General features: G+C 44.9%; 2 protein-coding genes across 3 annotated transcripts in view; one reads left to right on the plus strand and one right to left on the minus strand.

Annotated features, from left to right (window-relative positions):
* TMEM175 (transmembrane protein 175) overlaps positions 1-4,368 on the minus strand; it is a 20,668-nt gene extending 16,300 nt beyond the window's left edge. Inside the window, exons 1-2 of the mRNA XM_048503704.1 lie at positions 4,080-4,368; positions 437-475 (exon numbers count right to left, since the gene is read on the minus strand). Of these exons, the coding sequence (XP_048359661.1) occupies positions 437-475; positions 4,080-4,241 (201 nt within the window). The 5' untranslated portion in view covers positions 4,242-4,368. The remainder of the gene's footprint in view (positions 1-436; positions 476-4,079) is intronic.
* Positions 4,338-21,540, plus strand: part of LOC125436570 — a 27,648-nt gene continuing 10,445 nt past the window's right edge. Inside the window, exons 1-5 of one of the 2 annotated variants that reach the window (XM_048503701.1) lie at positions 4,339-6,055; positions 9,329-9,438; positions 14,060-14,137; positions 16,591-16,713; positions 21,416-21,528. In XM_048503701.1, the coding sequence (XP_048359658.1) occupies positions 4,731-6,055; positions 9,329-9,438; positions 14,060-14,137; positions 16,591-16,713; positions 21,416-21,528 (1,749 nt within the window). In that variant the 5' untranslated portion in view covers positions 4,339-4,730. Of the gene's footprint in view, positions 6,056-9,328; positions 9,439-14,059; positions 14,138-16,590; positions 16,714-21,415; positions 21,529-21,540 lie in introns of both variants that reach the window. The other variant, XM_048503702.1, reaches the window with a different exon arrangement.

Genomic DNA, 21,540 nt, shown 5'->3' on the forward strand with positions numbered 1-21,540 from the left:
GCCGGGCACAACAGTGGTGAACATTGAGCAGGAAAAAAAAATATGACCAGGGAACTGATGTGACTTTGGATCATTGGTAAACAATAAGTTGATCCTAAGCTTGAACTAAGCAGGATGGTACCCCGGCCAAGCCTGATCTTGTCAGAGCTTGGAAGCGAGCAGGGATGGCCAAGGTTAGTACTTGAATGGGAGATCATGAAGGGAGACGGGGGTTGCTGTGCAGAGGAAGGCAATAGTAAACCCCCTTTGCTCCTCTGTCACCCTCAAACCCCACACTCCTGAGGTTCCCATGAGTCAGTCGCAATTGATGGCAAACACTTGAATTTGACATAATTAGTGCTACTACATGCCATTTACCCTGATACTGGAACAACTGTCTATCTGCCATATACAAGTTATTAAACTGAGTATATTATCAATAGGAAATGCACAGTACCTGATCAGGATGTATTTTTGTATGAGCCACAGGTAAAATCTGCAACAGAAAAGTCACATAAACTAAAATTATATATACAGTTTCTCTTCTTTAGGAGAGTTAAGGGTTTTTTTGGAAAACAGCTGGGTGTCTACATGTGAGGTGCTAGAAAAAAAGTTCAAAGAGCAGGGTACTTCAGAATGAGAACCTGAAAATATTTTGATTAAATCTACTGGATTTTTAAAACTAGCACAAAAGTTAACCTGAGATTACACATAATTCTGGCTTAAGAAAACGTTAGAAAGGCAGATCTTCAACTTTTATCTCTTCTAAATTACCATCCTAGAGATTTGAGGTTCTGATAAGGAATGCATTAAAATTTTACTGGCAAATGCACTCCGTCATGTTACTTTTCAAATGACTATTGTTAAGTTTTTGTCTATTAAAATTATGAAAAAGTTCATATCCTCCACTTAATAGGAGGCATTTAAACCATAGCTTTAAAAGCTGTGTTGAGTACTGGGCATATTTTAATTAGTGATTGGATGGGATTTATAGTTTATATTTGTATTTTGATACATTTTAATATTATTTATTTATGGAATGTGTGTGTGTGTGTGTGTGTGTGTGTGTCTATATCTGACGTTTACATTATGTTACGGCCTATGGTTAAAACATTAAAAATTTCATTTATTCAATCAACCTAGAGATCTTCATCCAAAACTCTAAATGTAATTAAGCAAACCCCAATAGCGTAGAGAGGATTCTGACCCATCAGTAAAATTATAAGTGTATTACCCTAAAACAACATAAGGAAAAGAATGTTTGAGGCAAGTGAAAGCCATCTGAAAGGTTTTTAGGGATGTTTGAACAGATTCATAATGCTGTTTTCACATGCTTTAGCCACCCTGCCCTAACTTATAACAAGAGCAGTTAAAGGGTGGCAGCAAATTGTTTTCAAAATGGGGTGCTGTGTGGTTTCCAGGCTGTATGGCCGTGTTCTAGCAGCATTCTCTCCTGACGTTTCGCATGCATCTGCGGCTGGCATCTTCAGAGGATTCTGGATTCTGTCTATCTGTCTATCTGTCTGTCTGTCTACCTGTCTACCTACCTACCTACCTACCTACCTACCTACCTACCTACCTACCTACCTACCTACCTACCTACCTACCTACCTACCCCACCCTATCCCCAAGGGGCTCCGGGCAGAAACTCTTCATGGCCTCTCTATTTTTTCACATTGCAAGCCTCCCCTCACCTCTGGGAAGCCTCTATGGGAATGGCTGGCCAGCACCGCATTGGTGCCTTAGCCCACAGCCTCCGGCCTGCTAAGTTCTACTAATGACAACCTAACTATTCTGATGGCAAAAAGAAGCACAATTGAGAGACAGGTTTTGAACCATGAGCTAAGAACATTCACTTTAATAATGAAGAAAGCCTCAGCAACCATTTAGGATAATTGTTTAAAAATGTCACAGATACAGGCGAAAAGTCAGTAGAGAATGCTGCTAGAACATGGCCATACAGCCCGGAAACCACACAGCACCCCAGTGATTCCGGCCGTGAAAGCCTTCGACAATACATGTTTTCAAAGTGTTCAATGGCTTTAGTATTAATAATTGGCCCCATCAACAGAGTAGGCATGTTATATTGTGAATAAAATCCTAAACTTGGACCAATGAGGTCCAATTCGAGTATCAATGCATCATAATTCTCAAAGGATGATCTCAAAGCAGTTGCGCTCTTGTAGCCTAATCTACTTTACAGGACTGTTGTGCATATGCAACGTCACTCTGCAAGGCCAGGATACAAAACCAACTGAAAAAGCAGTATTTTGGCAGCACATTGTATGCAAAAGTATAATGTCTACGCCCCAAGGAGGTTAAAATCAAAGATATGTCCACAGATTGTGTACACTGCGATACCAAAAGGAGTAAAAGGAAATCATGTTTCTAGATGAAGTAGGGATCCTAATTGGCTTTAGGGAGTGTAAATACAGCACCAAGATTAATGAATGTTGACTTGAACAAACGTGATCATGTGCAAAGCTGCGGCTGGTACAAAGCAAGGGAACTAGTGAGTAATATCCTTATTCTACAATAATGTTTAATTTCTTCAGAAGAGAGGGTCTGGGACCGCATCTTTTTATTTAAGTCTTCAAGTTTAATGGTGGTGCCACAGGATGAGATTACTGGTGTAAACTTTGTTGTGTTCAAAACAAGCAGGAATCCAGCAGCTCAGTATCAACATGTTCTTCCAGTTCATGCTTTCATGTTTGAAGAGGAGAGTCCTAGGACACAAAAGCTTCCACTGGAATAAAACGTTTTTAGTCTTTAAGGCGCCACCAGGCTGTTGTTTATTTTTATGCAGCAATTTTAATACAATCTGAAGTAGGAGGCTCCAGCCCGCAATCTTTGTTGTGTTAAAAACAAGCAGGAATCCAGCAGCACTTCAAAGAGTATCAACATGTTCTTCCAGTTCATGTTTTCCTATTTGAAGAGGAGAGTCCTAGGACACCAAAGCTTGCACTGGAATAAAAAGTTGTTAGTCTTTCAGGTGCAACCAGGCTGCCATTTATTTTTATTCAGCAGTCTAAATTAAATCTGAAGTAGGAGATTTCAGCCCACTCGAGTATGAACTGGAATAAAACATTGTTAGTCTTTCAGGTGCCACCAGGCTGCTGTTTATTTTTATTCAGCAGTCTAAATTAAATCTGAAGTAGGAGATTTCAGCCCACTCGAGTATGAACTGGAATAAAACATTGTTAGTCTTTCAGGTGCCACCAGGCTGCTGTTTATTTTTATTCAGCAATTTTAATGCAATCTGAAGCAGGAGGCTTCAGCCCAGTGGTGGGATCCAAAAATTTTAGTAACAGGTTCCCATGGGGGTGGGATTCAAACAGTGGCGTAGCGCCAATGGGGCTGGGTGGGGCATGATGGGGGCGTGGCCAGGCATTCTGGGGCGGGGCATTGCTGGGCGGGGCTGTGGCAAGGACGCAGCTGATGCTCTGGTCCTTGGGCAGGAAACGAATGGACGTGGCGCGGAAGGGCTACCGCGCATTGCACCTCCTGCTAGACTGCTTCAAGTTCACAATGTGCAGCTGCCTGCCAGCAGGGGAGGAGAGTAGCTTCAAAGGCAAAAATCACGTGGCAAAATCACCAATTAGTAACCCCCTCTCGGCACACACAAACAATTAGTAACCTACTCTCGGGAACCTGTGAGAACCTGCTGGATCCCACCTCTGCTTCAGCCGGCTCAAGGAGGAACTGGAATAAAACACTGTCACCTTTCAAGGCTCTACAGGTCTCCCACGTTGCTGCCACCACGGCCACTCAGTGGCAAACAAAAGCACTCTGCATATGCTCAGAAAAGCAGCAACACGTTTCTGTCATTTTTAAGAGCTCTGGACAGTGGACAACCAGCTGGGTAGCTGCCTGACAGAAAATGCCAAGCAGTTTAGATCCCCTCACGCCTGCTGCATTTGGCCGGGGAGAGGGCGGGATCCCAACTGCCCTACATGCGAATGTGGTGACTTTGGCTTTTGAGTGTTAAAACCCCAGCTGTGCCAGCAGCTTCCCGGTTCCGCCGCTGTTTGGACGGACTGAGCGCCGCCCCTCAAGCCGGGAAGGCAGCCCCCAGCCCGGCTCCGGCGCGGCCCACTCACCATGACGGTGGCGATGATGGAGAGCAGCGCGTCGCTGTAGGCCAGGAGCCGTTGCGACGAGGCCTGAGTGCCGCCGCCCAGCTCGCCCACGGGCCTGCCGCGGCCCAGGAGTAGCGGCGGCGGCGGGGCCGGGCCGGCCACGGGATCGCCGGCTTCAGCCATCTTCTGGCAGGCATGTGGCGAAAGACAGCCGACTGCGCCTCCCCGGCAAGGAGGAGGAGGAGGAGGAGGAGGAGGGCGAGCTCCGCCTTCGCCCCATCGAGGCCGCCTTTCTTTGGGCCTCGGGGCTGGTCGGAGCTTATTCTGAGCGCTCTTGGGCGGTTGAGGGAAAGAAACGGGGGGTGCCAAGCGAAAGAGGGGCAGGACCAGCTGAGGTGAGAGAGAAGAAGCCATCGGGATGGTCCAAAGAACGGAAGACGATGCCTTATGACCTTCATTAAAATGTGCGTGTGGTGCATAAAGTGCCGTCGAGTCGCTTGCAGCTCATGGCGAGCCTGTGAATCAGTGTCCTCCAAAACATCCTGTGGCTCATTCCGCACAGCATATTTATAACGAGTTGCAATCGTCATAAAAGAACTTGTTTTCCCTTTTCATTTATGGGAAACAAATTCATTTATAACGATATAAACTCGTTGGGTTGACCTGCCCTCCATGAACCAACTTCCTGACATTGACATCATATCTCCCATAGAGAAGCATTGGGTACACCTGCGCTCCATGGACCAACTTCCTGACATTGACAGCATATCTCCCATAGAGAAGCACTGGGTACACCTGCGCTCCATGGACCAACTTCCTGACATTGACAGCATATCTCCCATAGAGAAGCACTGGGTACACCTGCGCTCCATGGACCAACTTCCTGACATTGACAGCATATTTCCCATAGAGAAGCACTGGGTACACCTGCGCTCCATGGACCAACTTCCTGACATTGACAGCATATCTCCCATAGAGAAGCACTGGGTACGCCTACGCTCCATGGACCAACTTCCTGACATTGACAGCATATCTCCCATAGAGAAGCACTGGGTACACCTGCGCTCCATGGACCAACTTCCTGACATTGACAGCATATCTCCCATAGAGAAGCACTGGGTACACCTGCGCTCCATGGACCAACTTCCTGACATTGACAGCATATCTCCCATAGAGAAGCACTGGGTACACCTGCGCTCCATGGACCAACTTCCTGACATTGACAGCATATTTCCCATAGAGAAGCACTGGGTACACCTGCGCTCCATGGACCAACTTCCTGACATTGACAGCATATCTCCCATAGAGAAGCACTGGGTACACCTACGCTCCATGGACCAACTTCCTGACATTGACAGCATATCTCCCATAGAGAAGCACTGGGTACACCTGCGCTCCATGGACCAACTTCCTGACATTGACAGCATATCTCCCATAGAGAAGCACTGGGTACACCTGCGCTCCATGGACCAACTTCCTGACATTGACAGCATATCTCCCATAGAGAAGCATTGGGTACACCTGCGCTCCATGGACCAACTTCCTGACATTGACAGCATATCTCCCATAGAGAAGCACTGGGTACACCTACGCTCCATGGACCAACTTCCTGACATTGACAGCATATCTCCCATAGAGAAGCACTGGGTACACCTGCGCTCCATGGACCAACTTCCTGACATTGACAGCATATCTCCCATAGAGAAGCACTGGGTACACCTGCGCTCCATGGACCAACTTCCTGACATTGACAGCATATCTCCCATAGAGAAGCACTGGGTACACCTACGCTCCATGGACCAACTTCCTGACATTGACAGCATATCTCCCATAGAGAAGCACTGGGTACACCTGCGCTCCATGGACCAACTTCGGCTTCCCGGATCAGTGCCTGTGCCTGTGATCCGGCTTCCCGGATCAGTGCCTGTGAAGCAAACGTCCTGGGACAACCTTCAGCAAATGGCAGCAGGGAGAATCCCTTCAGCTGCACACAAAATGTTGGGCACAAGCTGAGGGTGAAACTGACTAGGGGGCAAAATGGTTGGGTGGGAAACGTAAGATGTCTCCTGAGCTCTGCATTCTGCACAGCCAGGCAGGAGATGTGTTGCAGGCACCTTAGGGGGGAAAGTGCTCTTTGAGTTGTTCTCCAAAAAAGATACCTTGAGCTAAAATTAGGCATCCTGAGGATGTCTTGGGAAGGAAGCTGTGTGGAATCCCTTCCCATTACATTTTATTTAGATTGTGTGGAACAAACCAGTTACAGTTCTAATTTCTGGATGGGTTTGCTGACCCTGTGAAAATGATCCAGCCCAAGGGGTCAAAAATGCAGCATAAACACAAATTCTTCCCTTTTCTGTAAAAGATTGTTAGCTTGAAGCCTTCCCATTAACAGCAGAGTACAGAAGGCATCAGTGATAGCGCCATAACTTTCCCAAATAGCTTGGCTTCTGTGACTTTTGCATGTATCTCCCACCTAGTGTCTGACAAATATTTAGGCAATTTTGATTGAAGTTGCAAAAATAACTTTAGATAACTTTTGAACTGCCCATTTATTAGAAAGGAAAACATGAAGGGGCATTCTTACAAAATGGGGTCCACTTCAGTGAAGTCCTGGAAGGACAAAATCAACACAGAAATCAGTGGTAGTGTTGAGTTATTGGTTTAAGAAAGTATTATTCTGAAATGGAGTGCAAGGGAAATTACTGAAGGGTTGTTTAGAGACTACAGTGTGTTATGACAGCATGTGTAAGGAAGGCCTATGACACTATCAAAAATATTATACACCTTGGCTGGAGGCCTCCTAGATTTTGAGGCCATAGGCTTCAACCTTCCAAGTCTATAAGTAAATCCAGCACGGGACCAGAGCTCGAAGCAGCTGAGCTCAAGAGAGAAGGGGTTACCTTGGTCCAAATCAACTTCCTCACTACCACCCAACAAAAGCCACGAAAGCAATATTCTTTATTAAGGCTATTCAAACATGCTTTCACATACCCTAGAACTCCTGTTCAGGTTGTTAAAAAATAAAAATGGAACAGATATTTTATTTATTTATAAAATGTAAATCCCACCTTGCCGCCCTTACAAGGGCTGCCCAGGCAGCTAACAATTTAAGACATTATAAAACCATTAAAACAAACCCTGCTCCAAACATCCCTTATTAAAACAACTTTAAAAAGAATTCTAAAACACAGTTAAACATACAAAACATAAAATATTGGTTAGGAAGGAGGGATTGGTGAGTGAGTGCCGAATGGAACAAAAAAAAATCTTCACCTGGTGGTAGAAGGTGAAGATACAAATCTCACAATAAAAAGAACTATCTGTCTTATATGCCATTAAAGGTTAAAATGAAATGAAATTAAATGAACAATCTGTCTAATCAACATCTGCATAACTGGTGCAAAAAAGGAAGGAAAAATATAAATAGTGCTAGCTGCGGAATAATACTGGCTACTTTCGGCATGTCCTTTATCAGTTTCCACCTTGTTCAAATCCACATCAGTTTATGAGAATTAATTCCTCTTATCAATATCTCCAGGAAAAAAAACAGTAAAAAGGCCCAATCTTGACAACACATAGGCAAATACTCATAATACATTGCATACTAAGCAACAGGATGTATTGCACACTGATTTTGGATATTAAGCAAAGGCCAATCCAAATTTGCTATGGAGCCTCCCAAATTCTACTTGTCTTCCTATTTCAGTGATAGCTAACCTTTTCGAGACCGAGTGCCCAAACTGCAACCCAAAACCCACTTATTTATTGCAAAGTGCCAACATAGCAATTTAACCTGAATACTGAGGTTTTAGTTTAGAAAAAATGGTTGGCTCCGCTCTGCACCTCTCTAGTATCTCAACCTCCTCTGCTCTGCCCCCACTTTGGGTAGCAGCCACCCAGAGCACAGGTACCAGGTCCGCCAGTCGAGTCCTCCCTGCTCACTGCCGTGCGCGCACTTTGTGCCCAGAGGCCCAGACAAGCCTAGATGTGTGTGTGTGGCAGGGGCTGATTTTCTGCCCCCCACATGATGAACTCTGTGCATGCATGCCCACAGAGAGCGCTCTGAGCGCCACCTCTGGCACACGTGCCTTAGGTTTGCCACCACTGTCCTATTTGTTTGCTCTATCTGTTGTCGTCTTGTCTGGCTTCACAATTCATTTTGGGTTCTGACTCAGAGCTTGAGAACTCCTGGGTTTCTGTAATCTGGACAGCTGTGAGACCTGATTCTACTGGAAACCATTGTGCTTGAGGGAAGGAGAAGAGGGATACTGTCTGTGACACTGGATCTGCCATGGCCCATTCACACATGCATCACTTGGAGTAATCAAATCTCTCCACTTTTATACAAGGGCCAACCATCTGGAGCTCAAAAACATATCCTGAAACATATTCTTTCAACAATCCTCTGTTAATAACTGTGTAACAGTTCTCTTAGAACTCTCTCAGTCCATGTAGAGTCAGGCAATGGCAAACCACCTCCAAATGTATCTTGCTTTGAAAACCCTAGGGTTGGCATAAGTCAACTGTGACTTACCGGTTCTTTCCACTGCCAATATAGTATTGCTGTCCTTTTTGGTTGGATCCGGTGATGGGTCACCAGAGGGCGCTGAGTGAGGCAGGACTTTCCCATTGAGCTCTCTCTAGCAGCCTGTCACTCTCTTTCTGGGAATGCTGATTCCAAGAGTCAGTGTGGGAATTAGGCAAAATTGAACTTCCTGCCTCATTGGACAGAGCGTGTGTTAACAAAAGAGAGTAGGGAATGCTTTTTTTCTTCTCTCTCCTTATTGCAGTCTGCTAGCCCATATGACTGTAACTTAGTAGGACATTTTCCTCAACCCCCACAGTGCTTCACAGGTTGGAAAATGGGCAAAACTTGGGAGGGGTGGTGTTGGTATCATGTCAGTGCATAACCACAACATTATTTCCAAGTGCCAAACCAAAAGGGACAACATAATTGCCTAGAACTGAAGGGAGGCATGGCATTTTTTCTTGCAAGTATATAACTTTTTTTTCCAGCTATATACGGCAGCAGATGCTGATTACAAAGCTTGTCTTGGATAGATGCCAAAGAGGCATGGAGCACCGAGAATGTCGAGAGGGGTGATATTCAGAGCAGTTTTAAATCTTAGACTTTGACCCTGAAAGAGTTAAGTCAGCAGTTCACATAGCGGAGCCAAACATTGTTTCCCTGACATATTTCTTTTCATTTCCCCGCATGCGTTCTGAATCTACTTGCTGAAAATCTTTCCTTACATCAGTTCTCTTTCTAGGAAGATTTTCTTCGTGTTGTTCTTGTTATCGAGGAACATGTCGTCCAGCACAACAAAGAAAGAGAAGAGATTTCTATTCACATCTGAATCTGTTGCTGAAGGACATTCTGGTGAGTAGCCCTCGGCAGCACATTTCCTCTTTGATATACAACATGTAACTTAATCAGAGGCATAGCTCGGGAAAATGGAGTCCAGTGCAAAATCTGAGTTTTGCTGCCTCCCTATGTGTTTTTTGTATTTTTTAGTGTTCTTTCAGTTTTCAGGTGCAGTTTTTAGGATAGCAGCACCAAAATTTCAAGGTATCTTTAGGAGGCTCTCCTGATGATACCAGCCAGGTTTGGTGAAGTTTGGTTCAGGGGGTCCAATGTTACGGACTCTCAAAGGTATAGCCCCCATCTCCTATTAGCTCCTATTGGAAACAATGGGGAACGAGGCACCCCCTTTGGGAGTCCATAACTTTGGACCCCCTGAACCAAAACTTACCTAACTTGGGTGGTATCATCTGGACGGTCCCCCAAAAACTCCCTGAAATTTTGGTGCTGCTAGCCTAAAAACTGCGCCCCCTGCAGGCCAAAAACTGAGAAACACTAAAAATACAAAAAACAAACCTAAAATTTTTGTTGCCCTCCCCAGACGCGTGCCCGGTGCAATGCGCATTCCCCGGCCCCCTTGTATCTATGCCTTTCACAGGCTCCAGTTTCTGACAGACTGAAAAGCATTCCAACCATTAAGATGTTTGTCTCTCTTCCTCTCTAATAATTCAGATAGCTTTGGTTATTTTTAATATCAGTGTTGCAGTTCGTAGGGTGGGGATCAGTCCTGCTGCCCCTGATCTGTCTGCTCAGATGTGAATCTCTGAATGAAGTAGAGATGCCAGCATCTAGGCAGGACTTGGCAATCTCCCAAAATTGCAGCTCATCCACACACTACACGGATCAATCGGCCATGCTGACAGGGGCTGATGGGAATTGTAGTCCATGAACATCTGGAGAGCCGCAAGTTGCAGACCTCTGCGGCCTGGAGAAAACAGGTGCTTTGGAGAGTGGACTCTGTGGGATTATACCCCACTGAGGTCCCTGTCCTCCCCAAATCTCCATGAGTTTCCCAACCTGGAGCTAGCAAACCTACCCCCACCCTACACCCGTGCCAGTAACCAGAGGAGACCTGGCAACTCTAGCAGAAGGCTGATTTTCCACCCTGTGTTCTTATCAGCCCAGTAAATCAAACATCTGTAGGGGTAGGATTTTATGGTATGATTTCAGACGGGCAAGTTGAAACATGTCTACACTGAAAAAGGGCAACCTGACTCATGCTAGAATACAGTTGGTTAAAAATTTCAGACCTTGCCACTTAATGTCTCGTATCTGTGCTGCAACACTGGGAAAAGAGATGCTACTTGGAATGGTCAGTGGTAAATGGAAACGGGGTAGGCCAATGACTCGTTGATTGGAAACCATTAAGAGGGGTATGGGCATGAACATCAACCAATTGAAAGAAGTTGTGGCAAACAGGGAAGCATGGAGGGGACTGGTTTGCAGAGTATCCAAGAGTCGGACAGGTCTAAATGGATAAAGAAGAAGAAGTGTTGCAACAAATATAGCTAACCTTTGGTAATTATGTCAGAGTTCACTATGTCATCTGGTCCTTTATAATGCTTTCTGTGACCATTGTTCTGTGGATAATACTTCCAGATTGGTTTTGAAACTAGGACAAGAAGGGAAAGTTGTGTATACACATTTGCAGTTGTGATTTGAAAAACAACAACATTAGTTCCATGGAGCTGAATTTTCCTTTTAGTAGGGAATAGGCTATATGTGAACTCAGCCAATTCCTTTCTGAGAGGGTGTTATATGGACAATAAATAGAACTAAAGTCCTTTACAAAGGAAAACATTTGTACATAATAAGAGGGAAATTCAAATCTGTCTGCTTCAGAACATGTTACCACCCAAGAAAATGGCCAAAATATTTTCTTGAGTCAAGTTACATGACTACACCAGCTCCATGTCAGGGCCTTGAGAGACCTGTGTGGTTCAGAAGCCTCCATAAGGCTTGCAAAGGACGTAAACATGTGATTGTGCTAATGTTATATGGTTTCCTTCTTGCCTTTGTCCCTTTTAAGATGTAATGTAAGCCCCTCAGTGTTTGGTTTGTGTTTTACTTAAAAAAAATGTTTAAAAAAAAAAAAAGGATTACTTATACTTTTAGAAAATAGGAGTTCTCCAGGGTTGGGTTTAAAGGTTTTGTTACACGACTGTTAATTTAGGGATGCTCTTGCTTATATGTTTCTATGGGCTTGTCCTGTATTGGAGGTTCTTTACGATCTCCTCTGATGTTTAAGTTTACAAATGTTATTTTAGATATCTGGCGAATCATTTCGGAAAAAAAAGCAGTTTGCAAAAGCTGATGTGAAAGGCTCAAGGAAGTTAGTCCTGGAATTCAGTTTGGACCAGCACCCAAGTGTCCGTATTTGTAGCAACAAAAGGGCCTTTTGACTAACAAAGGATGGACTCAGGGTGTGGACTGACTGTTGGAAGATGTCACCCTGTTTTGCTATTGAACTGTTTGAAGTTTTACTCTCAGGATCCAGAAGCTCATTGGACTGTTCACATCCTTACTTTCAGGATCCAAGAATTCATTGGATCATTTAAACTGGTCTCTGTCTAACACTCGGGAGCCTTTTCGGGTGAAGTTGCAACCTTTTCCTCTGGGATCTGATCCCATCAGCATGTGCAAAAGGATTGTTTTCTCCCTTTGGCGTTCTATGATATTTTCTCTGTATTAGATGGAAGGAGACCGCCCCCTTCCTGGTTTTTGCACTATGTGGGTGGGACTGCCCTATACCCCCTTACTGGGTTACTGGGGAAATGTATAAAAGGGGCTGATGCACAGCCATGTGGGGGTCCATTTTGCTGAGCTGTGCCAAGAAATCACTTGTCAATAAAGAACCTCCCTGCTTTTGAAGTAACTCTGGTCTCCTGCACCTTTCCTTCTTGCCTTGCTGTCACAAGCTGAAATCACTTGAAATCACTCCTAGAAATCACTTTATGTTACCAGGGCAGCGGTAACAAACAGATGTTAAAAGGGCCAATATAAAGAATAAAGCCTCATCTAAATATAGAAGATGAATTCATATTGGGAAGAAGATTTTTTAAAAGTAATTTCTACTAAAATAAATCTCAGTTTGTGCTAATCCGAAGGAGGTTAACTTTTTTGCATCAATAATATTGTACGTAAACACTAGCAAATAAAATCTATTGCTTTTCTAACTTTTTCTCCAGGGTACAGTGCAAATATGACTGTACTCAAACATGACAGACAACTCCGGCTTGTTGTGGGGTTCAAGCTCTTCTTTCCTTTAAATGGTGCCTGACTTGGGACACTTTTAGTCAGTTCAACCAACCATGGGATATTTGAACCAGTTGCCATGCAGTACACTCTTTGTGCATAGATACATTTTCATGTAATGCTGGTGAGTTGAATTCAGTGCAATGTTTCCTCAGGTAGAGGATTGAAATGCCTCTTGAAATTATGCTTTTGGGGGAAAGGGGTTTCTCCCAGAATAGGATTTCAGGAGGCATTTGTTGCTGCCACAGTGGGGGGGGGGGGGGGGCTGAGAAAGTTTCATGCTGAGGTGGAAGTCCTTCTGCCCATGAAAATACTGCACTGGATCCAATCCTTTGTTATCGTTATGGCAAAAGCAATAAAGTTTTGCATAAGCCTCCACAACTCAAGCGGCAGAGCTGGGAATCAAACCCGGTTGCTACAGATCAGAGTGCACCTGTTCTTAGCCACTGCTCTTAGCCACTACACCACTGCTGCTCCCTGAACTGTACTAAGGTTCAGTCCTGTAAATAAAAAGTAATAGATAATATTCAGTTTATTATTGGGTTACAGAAGCCCTTTGTTGCCTAAAGATTTGTTAGAAGGTCAAGTGAACCATGTGAAACATATGATGGTATGCTGTTATACCAACTAGAGTAATTTACTGTTGTCCCTAGGTAAGTGGACATTCTAAGCTAGTCTTTTATATGTGCTAAACAATTAGCCATTTGTAGATGCATGGCATCTGTTTTGTGGCATTTGGGAGTCACAGACTCTTTGGATTAGTCCAACCACCGGTGTAATGCGCATTCCCTGGTGTAAGTAGGAGCATTGAGAGATTATGCTGTTGTCATTAGCCATCCCAGGGCATTCTTTCAGACAGCTCAAGGAGAGCTAAGAGATCAGAGCCAGGACTTTCCTGTAAGTGTCAACTGCAATACTCCAGGATCTCCTGGGGAGAAGTAGCATCCGGCCATTTTGGTACTTCATTAGTGCTAGTTGTGTGCTACCAGACCTGGATCAGTTTCGTGGGTGAAAGTCTGCCACATTTGTGTACCCCTTTAGTCAAGTGACACAGGTGGAGGGAGATGCAGGACATCCTAAAAGGACGTCTACTCATTGGTATAACCTTAGCCTAACATACTGAACTTTAAATTTATCGTAGTGCACATTTTTCTGTGTGGAGGAGTGGGGAAACAAACCCAGTTCACCAGATTACAGTCCACCACTTGTGTGGAAGAGTGGGGATTCAAACCTGGTTCTCCAGATTAGCATCCACCGTTCTTAACTACTACACCATGTGACATCATAGTACTTGAACTGTGCCCTATTTTTTCTCAGTCTAGTGGGGTTGTTCTTGAATTTGTTGATCTACAAAACGCCTCACTCTTTGATGCTCTCCCTCCAGATAAAATGTGCGACCAGATCAGCGATGCTGTGCTTGATGCTCATCTAAAAATTGATCCAGATGCCAAGGTTGCTTGTGGTAAGTCTGAGTTGGGATCAGCATGTAGTAAGTGGAACAGGGAAGAGAAGATGGGTTGCTCCTTGGAAGGGAGACCGCCAAGGCAGGCTCTGCAGAGGAAGGCAATGGCAAACCACCACTGCTTCTCAACTGCCTCGAAAGCCCCTTGCTGGGGTCACCAGGGGTTGCCTGCAACTTGACAGCACATACATACATACAAGAACAGAATGGTATAGTGTTAGGGTTTCCAGCATCTGGTGGCTGTCATTCCCCCACAGAGGCTTTTGTTATTTCCCCATTGAGCTTTAGTTTCCCCATAGTTAGGATGGTTTTAGTTATCTGATAAGTCTTCTCTGGGTATTTTAGTTAGCCCCTGCCCCTTCAAGACATTTCCCAATAGGCAGTTTCCTTTCTTTACCCAACCATCCCCTGTTTTAGTTCTAGTGAATCTAGTCAGTCAGTCTGAAAGAGGTGTTAAGGGTAGTTGGAAACCGGAATATTCGTGACGTCCATATGTTTATATGGTGGTCCAAAGAGTACAAGTCAAGCTTAGCAGCAGTTAGAACTGGAAAAAGACTGGAAGAGCTGAAAGGAAGCAAGACACAGTGGACTTTCCTAAAGCAACCAAGAGAAGACACAGTCTACACTACAGCTTCAAACCTGCTCAAGACAAGCAAGTACTCTGACTTAGATAGACCCAAGGGAGGAGTTAGGGTCTTGCTTCTCTCCAGTAATAAATCCATTGTAAGAACTGTTGAACCTGGCTTGTGTCTCCCCCATTCTGTCCTAGCCAAGTACAGGCCACCTCTAACAGATTCACTTGGGGGGCAGAACAGTGGCTGTAGCCCTTAGGACACTTTCTGTGGAGTAGACCTCCTTGACCAACAAAGGACTTCCTTTAAATAGAGCTCTTGAGGATTTGCCCGCTCTGTTAGGATGCAGCATGAGCACAGTGATTGTGGGAGAGACTGCTATTTCCCCAAAATGAACTGCCATTTTTAATTACAGGAAAAACAATATTTAATCAGTCTCAGCTGTTTGGGAGAAAGACAGGTTTATAAATATTTGAAATGAGTACAATTTAAACTAAATAACAGCGCTCGAGCAAATATTGCTGTCATAAATTGGCCAATGACTGTGTTACAACCGGTTTCTTGATTCAGTTCTTCCGTCCGCCATCCAACTCCTGCACCAATCTGAAAACCTTTTTAAAGGTCTAAATGTATTTTCCAGGCTGCTTTAAAAGCTGCATATTGTTATGAGAGCTTCTGAAAAGCTCAGAAGAAGAAAAAACCCTTCAACTGATCATCTGCTATTATGTTATATTTCCCTTTTTCATCTTTAATTTTTGTCTGTGCTTTTTTCTGCATTGAAGCACACATTGATCCAGTTCAGCAGTTGTTAACCCCCCCCCCCCAGTGCATTGCTTCTCCATAGCTTCTGCAAGGAAGGTGATATTTAAAATCTTTGATCCCTACATGTAGTAAAAGACATCAGTGGGTCCAACAATCTTGAAGCTGGGGCCTCAATGCTGCTGGCAAATAAGACAGTGGCAACAGTTCACATGTACTGACAAACCCCATGCATTGTAGTATGGGAATGAGGGTGATCATTGAGACTGTGAGATCAGTTTCCCTCCCCTCCCCTCCTCCCCAATGCACAGCTTGAAAATGAATACTTTCAGCTTTGCAGTGAACTATGCTTGTTTATTCATGTTGTCTCCACCACAAACTGTATCTTGCGTGGTGTAGTGGTTAAGAGCAGGTGCACTCTAATGTGGAGAACCGGATTTGATTCCCCACTCTGATACTTGAGCTGTGGAGGCTGATCTGGTGAACTAGGTTAGCTTGTGCACTCCAAGACATGCCAGCTGGGTGACCTTGGGCTAGTCATAGTTCTTTGGAGCTCTCTCAGCCCCACCCACCTCACAGGGTGTTTATTGGGGAGGGGAAGGGAAAGGAGATTGTAAGCCCCTTTGAGTCTCTTTACAGGAGAGAAAGGGGGGATGCAAATCCAGACTACTACTCCTCTTTTTCTTCTTTTTCTTCTTTTTCTTCTTCTTCTTCTTTTTCTTCTTCTTCTTCTTCTTCTTCTAAATCAAGATCACAAATTCTGGTTAGTACTGGAATATTTTACCAGTGTCAGAGGTGGAGTTAAAAGCAGAAAGGCTATATATTCAAGTTAATCAACTAAAATGTAGTTGATTAGCTATGGAAATGTAGTTGATTAACTATGGAGTAATCAAATGTAGTTGATTAACAAAATGTAGTTGATTAACTATGGAACCTATTGAATTCTGCATTAATAACAGTAAACCATCCCACAGAATCCATCCCACAGAATCCTACTAAAGTCTTCGTGAATGATCCATACAGAATGTAACATGCGCCAATGAAAGGATCGAAGGAGGCTTACGCAGTCTTTGATATGTAACATTTTAGAGTTGACTCAGTCCCTCTATCTGTTTCCTGCAGAATGTGTGGCCAAAACGGGGATGATCTTGCTGTGTGGAGAAATTACATCTAAAGCGGTTGTGGACTACCAGCAAATTGTAAGGGAGACCTTAAAGAAGATTGGTTATGATGACTCTTCCAAAGGTGAGTGGTGTTCCGCTTGCCAACTCTCCTGCCCATACAACTTGTGGGAAGTGGAAGAGCATGAATAGAAGGCTCTGCAAGAGAGAAAAAGCTAAATAGTCTCAGCACTGACTGATACTTTGGGCCACTCCCCACTTACCTCTTTTGAGTGCAACCCCGCAGCGACCCCGTGTAGAAAAGCCTCCGCGGCTTTTGACCACGGAGACATTTGTTCCCCACTCATTTACCTTTCAGGAAATAGCACGGGGTTCTACAGCAAGACTCCCGTGGCAATCAAGCTTTCTGATTGAAGCAGCGCACGCGTGTGCGTCATGTATTCCGCGTGGAGGTTAGCGGCCGGCCGAGAGGCGGGCCTTCATTTTGGCTGGTCAACTGAGATGATAGAAGTTGGTTTTGATAAGGCTGGAGGCATTGTTTTTTTGAGGCGTCGGCACATGCTGGCGTCAGTGATTAAATCGCTTGGCGGGTGATTGTGTAGGAAAAGCGAAAGTTAAAATCAGTTTCGGTTTCCACCGCTGACAACCCCGTGCTCAGCAGCACTTTGCTGTGAATGGGCGCTGCCAAGCCGCGAAGCCGTGTAGCTCGAGCAAAAAAGAGCAATGTTGGCAAGTCTCGTTGTGCACACGTCTCAATTTCCACGAGCATGCAATGAAACGTAGAATGTAAGCCTCCGTGTCTACGTCATCGCGTAAGCGCACTTTCTGGCAATTACACCCTCCCTAAACAAAATGGCGATTCCTTTTTCCTTATTGGCCGGAAAGCTGTGTGTCACAGCGAATCAACCACGCTAAAACAGCCGAGGTTCCCCACCACCCCGCGGCACCCGCGAGGTTTTTGAAAAAGTTGCTCTTTGAAGAGGACCTAATTTGACGCGCGCCAAGGAGGTGAGAGAGCGGCAAATTCTGGGCAGCTGCGCAGTGGCCGCTGGTGATGTGGGGAACGTCCAGGATCCCCGTGTCTTATAAAGAGGTGACCCCACAGCTTATGGTGAGTGGGGAGCGGGCCTTTGTCTTCCTCTAAAATTGTTTGACCCAGATGGAATCTCTAAGGCTGCAATCCTAAGGGGACTTTGCTGGGAGAGAGCCCATTACTTCTGAGTAGACCTATCCAGGATTCCTTCCTATGATGTGCTCTGAAAGTACTGCCAGAAGAACTGCATCCCTGGACTGGTTGGAAAATGCACATTTTAACCCCTTTCCTTTTGTAGCCTGGTCAGACATCCATGAATGATGTCTAGGGGTGCCCGTGGGTGTGAAATATTGGGTATCATTTCAAAGAACAAAATGCCTTCCCTGTACTTACAGTGCAGTCCTAAGAACTCCTTCCAGGAAATAAGCCCCACTGGGTGGAACTGGGTCAACTTGCTTAGGATTATTCTGTTAGAAACATAGTAAAGACTGTTCAGAAGTTCCAGCTGGTAGGAAATGCAGCAGCAGCTTATTTACAGGGTTAAAGTACAGCGGAGGTATGTCACCAGTTCTAAAAGAGCACCACCGGCTATAGATTTCTACTGGGCATAGTGCAAACTGCCTTTTGGTCAGGAATCGGACACTTAAAGGATCATCTCCTCATCTGTGTACTTGCCCAGCAACTTAAGATCATTGGTGGGTAGGGTTGCCAGATCTCCCCTGACACCGACTGGGGCGGGAACAGAATATTGCCAGATCCAGGTTGGGAAATTCCTGGAGATTTGGGGATGGAGGAGGAAAGAGACCTCAGTGGGGTACAATGCCGTAGAGGTCACCCTTCAAAGCACCCCTTTTCTCCGGGAGAAGTGATCTCTGTAGTCTGGAGATCAGTTGTAATTCTGGATCCCCAGTTCCTACCAGGGCTTGTTTCCCTATTGGCAGAGGTCCCAGAGAGAGAGAGAGAGAGAGAGAGAGAGAGAGAGAGAGAGAGAGAGAGAGAGAGAGATTTATGCCCTGCTTTTCTCACCAGTGGAGACCCACAACCGCTTGCAGACTCATTCTCCTCCCCTCTGTTTTATCTTCTAACAATCCTGTGAGGTGGATTAAGCTAAGTGTGTGTGCCTAGTCCAAGGTCACCCACCAAGCTTTCTTAGAAGATTGAGTATTCAAGCCTGGATGTTCTGCATCATACTCTAACCCAGTGATTCCCAACCAGGGTTCCGTGGTACCCTGGGGTACCACGACAATGCTACCGCCTTCCCCCCCCCGGAATCAAATGGATTTTGAAGAGGGGGGGGCGTTGGAAGCCTCATGAGCTCCCTTTAAACAACATTGAAAAACAGCGTTGTTTTATTTGCCTAAATTCAGTATGGATGGGGGGGGTAGATTTAAAGGGAGCTCTCCTTTTAAATCCCCCCAATCCATGCTGAATTTAGGCAAACAAACAACGAGGCTGTCAACACTGCTTTCCCTCCCCTCCCCTCCCCCTGCTTGTCACTCCCCCCCACCTACAGGCCAAAAACGGGAAAAAACCCCTAAAAATGCAAAAAAAATCAAATGAACCTCAAGGGTATCCCGAGATATGAAGAGCAAGGCCAAGGGTACCGCGACGTCGAAAAGGTTGGGAAACACTCTCTTGGGAAGTTGGAAGCCAGCATGGTGTAGTGGTTAGAGTCTCATGGTGTAGTGGTTAGAGTCTAACCACTACACTACACCATGCTGGCTTCCAACTTCCCAAGAGAGGCAAATGAGTGCAAGGGATAGGCCAGGGCCTTCTGTTATGGTAGCTCAGTTACGGTTCCCTCCCCACATCAGTTGGCCCAATCTTTGCAGTTTTAGGCCCCAGCCAAAAACGTTTATCATTTCCCATGCTTTTAATGGATTATTACTGTGGGATTTTTTAGTTCTGAAACCCCCATTAAAGAGCTTCTATTGGTTGAATCCTACCAGCTTTTGGAACAAGATGGAGGAGGGGCACTGTAGATTTGTCCCATGTGGCTTTTTGTCCCCAAAATGGTCTTTTGGTGATAGCATTGCCAGCCTCCAGATGGTACCTGGAGATCTCCCAGTATTACTGATATTCAGACCACAGAGGTTACTTTCCCTGGAGAAAAGGCTAGTTGGGAAGGTGGCCTCTGTGGCATTAGAAACTGCTCAGGTCCCTCCCCTTTCCAAGCTCCAGCGTCCGCAAGCTCCACCCCAAAATCTTGAGGAATTTCCCAACTCGGAGCTGGCAAATCTATGGGGTCAGAAGGGATTCCCCTTCCCTCTTGTGCTATGAAAAAAGATGGTCGCATCCAACTTATTATCTTCACCAGGGAAAAAAATTGGCATTTTATTTTTGGTTCTAACTGAAAATGCTTTTGCCTTGAAACACAAGGACAAATGGGCAATCAATCAATCAATCAAACAAGCAAGCAAGCAAGCAAGCAAGCAAGCAAGCAAGCAAGCCTGTTGTGGTCTTCCTTAAAAAAACACTTTTTAAAAATTGTAGCATTGCTCGTACAATGTTATTATTAAATTATCTTAGGGTTTCCTTTGTTTTTTGCAGGCCTTGTAATTTGTCTTTTGTGCGTAAGTTTTACTGGCAATTATGTGCAATTTGCAGCTTTTGCGGGGTGTCGGTCTTTTTTAATGAATATTTAGCAAAGCCTCTGGAGAGAAAGAGGGTTGTCGAGACATGTCTGTACTTTCTGTGAATGCCGCTTTTTATTGTGCTTTATTACGAACATTTCATTTTGCTTGTTAGCTGCCTTGGGAGTCTTCCTTTCAGGCTAGAAAGCCGGATGTCTGAATGTTATAAATGTGTTCTGGAAGTTGCTGAAATACAAAGTCAAGGCTTGTCCTGACCCCAGCCACTTCAGACTGCTTGTTTCAGTGTTCCTCCCCACATAGAAACCTCTCTGAATGTAGGAAAATAGCACCAAGGAGGAAGCAAGATCTCTTACATAACCTGTCGTTTTCTAAGTGTGGAATGTCTTATTTGGGAGAACATTCAACCTTGGAATTCTCCCACCTGCAGTCTGACCTAGCCCAGTCCAATTGTGGTGCTTGATCTGCTGTGCTACATACTATTCAATATTTCTCCCAAGTGCTGTGTAATAATTCAGACTTAATCTGTCCATATGGGAGACTCCAGCTGCCAATGATTGCTTGGGTGCAATGGTTGGGCAATATCCAATGCTACACCGGTCACATTTAAGTGTTTTCGTTTCATGAATTTCAGTGGGATTTTGTTTCCAAATATGTCATACAAGCAAATGGTTTATTACAGTGGTGGCAAGCTTATGGCACAGGGTGCCAGAGGTGGCACTCAGAGCCCTCTGTGGGCACACGTGCACAGAGTTCGTCATGTGTGTGTGTGTGGGGGGGGGGGGGGGTTTTTCACATCTAGGCTGGCCTGGGCTGCAGGGCACGAGGTGTAAGTAACCCTGTTAAGTGCTGTTAAACCCCACTGATTTTAATGGGAAGAACTAAACCCTTTACCTGGGAGTAAACTCGGTTGCTGGCAAAGGGGGTAGCTTCTAAACCCTCCTAGGGTCGTGATTCACCCATTTGAAGCATTGCACGATTGCTTCAAAGCAAAGCCACCGACTACCCCCAAGCTTACTCCCAAGTAATGCGTGCCTTGGAGCCAACCATTTTTTCTAAACTAAAACCTCAGTATTCAGGTTAAATTGCCGTGTTGGCACTTTGCGATAAATAAGTGGGTTTTGGGTTGCAGTTTGGGCACTTGGTCTCGAAAAGGTTCACTGTCATTGGCTTATTAGGATGGTTTATTATTAATTTCACAGGACTGGATTACAAGACTTGTACTGTGCTGATAGCCCTGGAACAGCAATGTTATGAAATTAAAGAGGCCATCTCCTCCGGAAAGACAGATGAGGATATTGGAGCTGGAGATCAAGTAAAGCATGTC

The sequence above is a fragment of the Sphaerodactylus townsendi genome, linkage group LG07 (genome assembly GCF_021028975.2).
Source record: "Sphaerodactylus townsendi isolate TG3544 linkage group LG07, MPM_Stown_v2.3, whole genome shotgun sequence".
Lineage (NCBI taxonomy): Eukaryota > Metazoa > Chordata > Lepidosauria > Squamata > Sphaerodactylidae > Sphaerodactylus > Sphaerodactylus townsendi.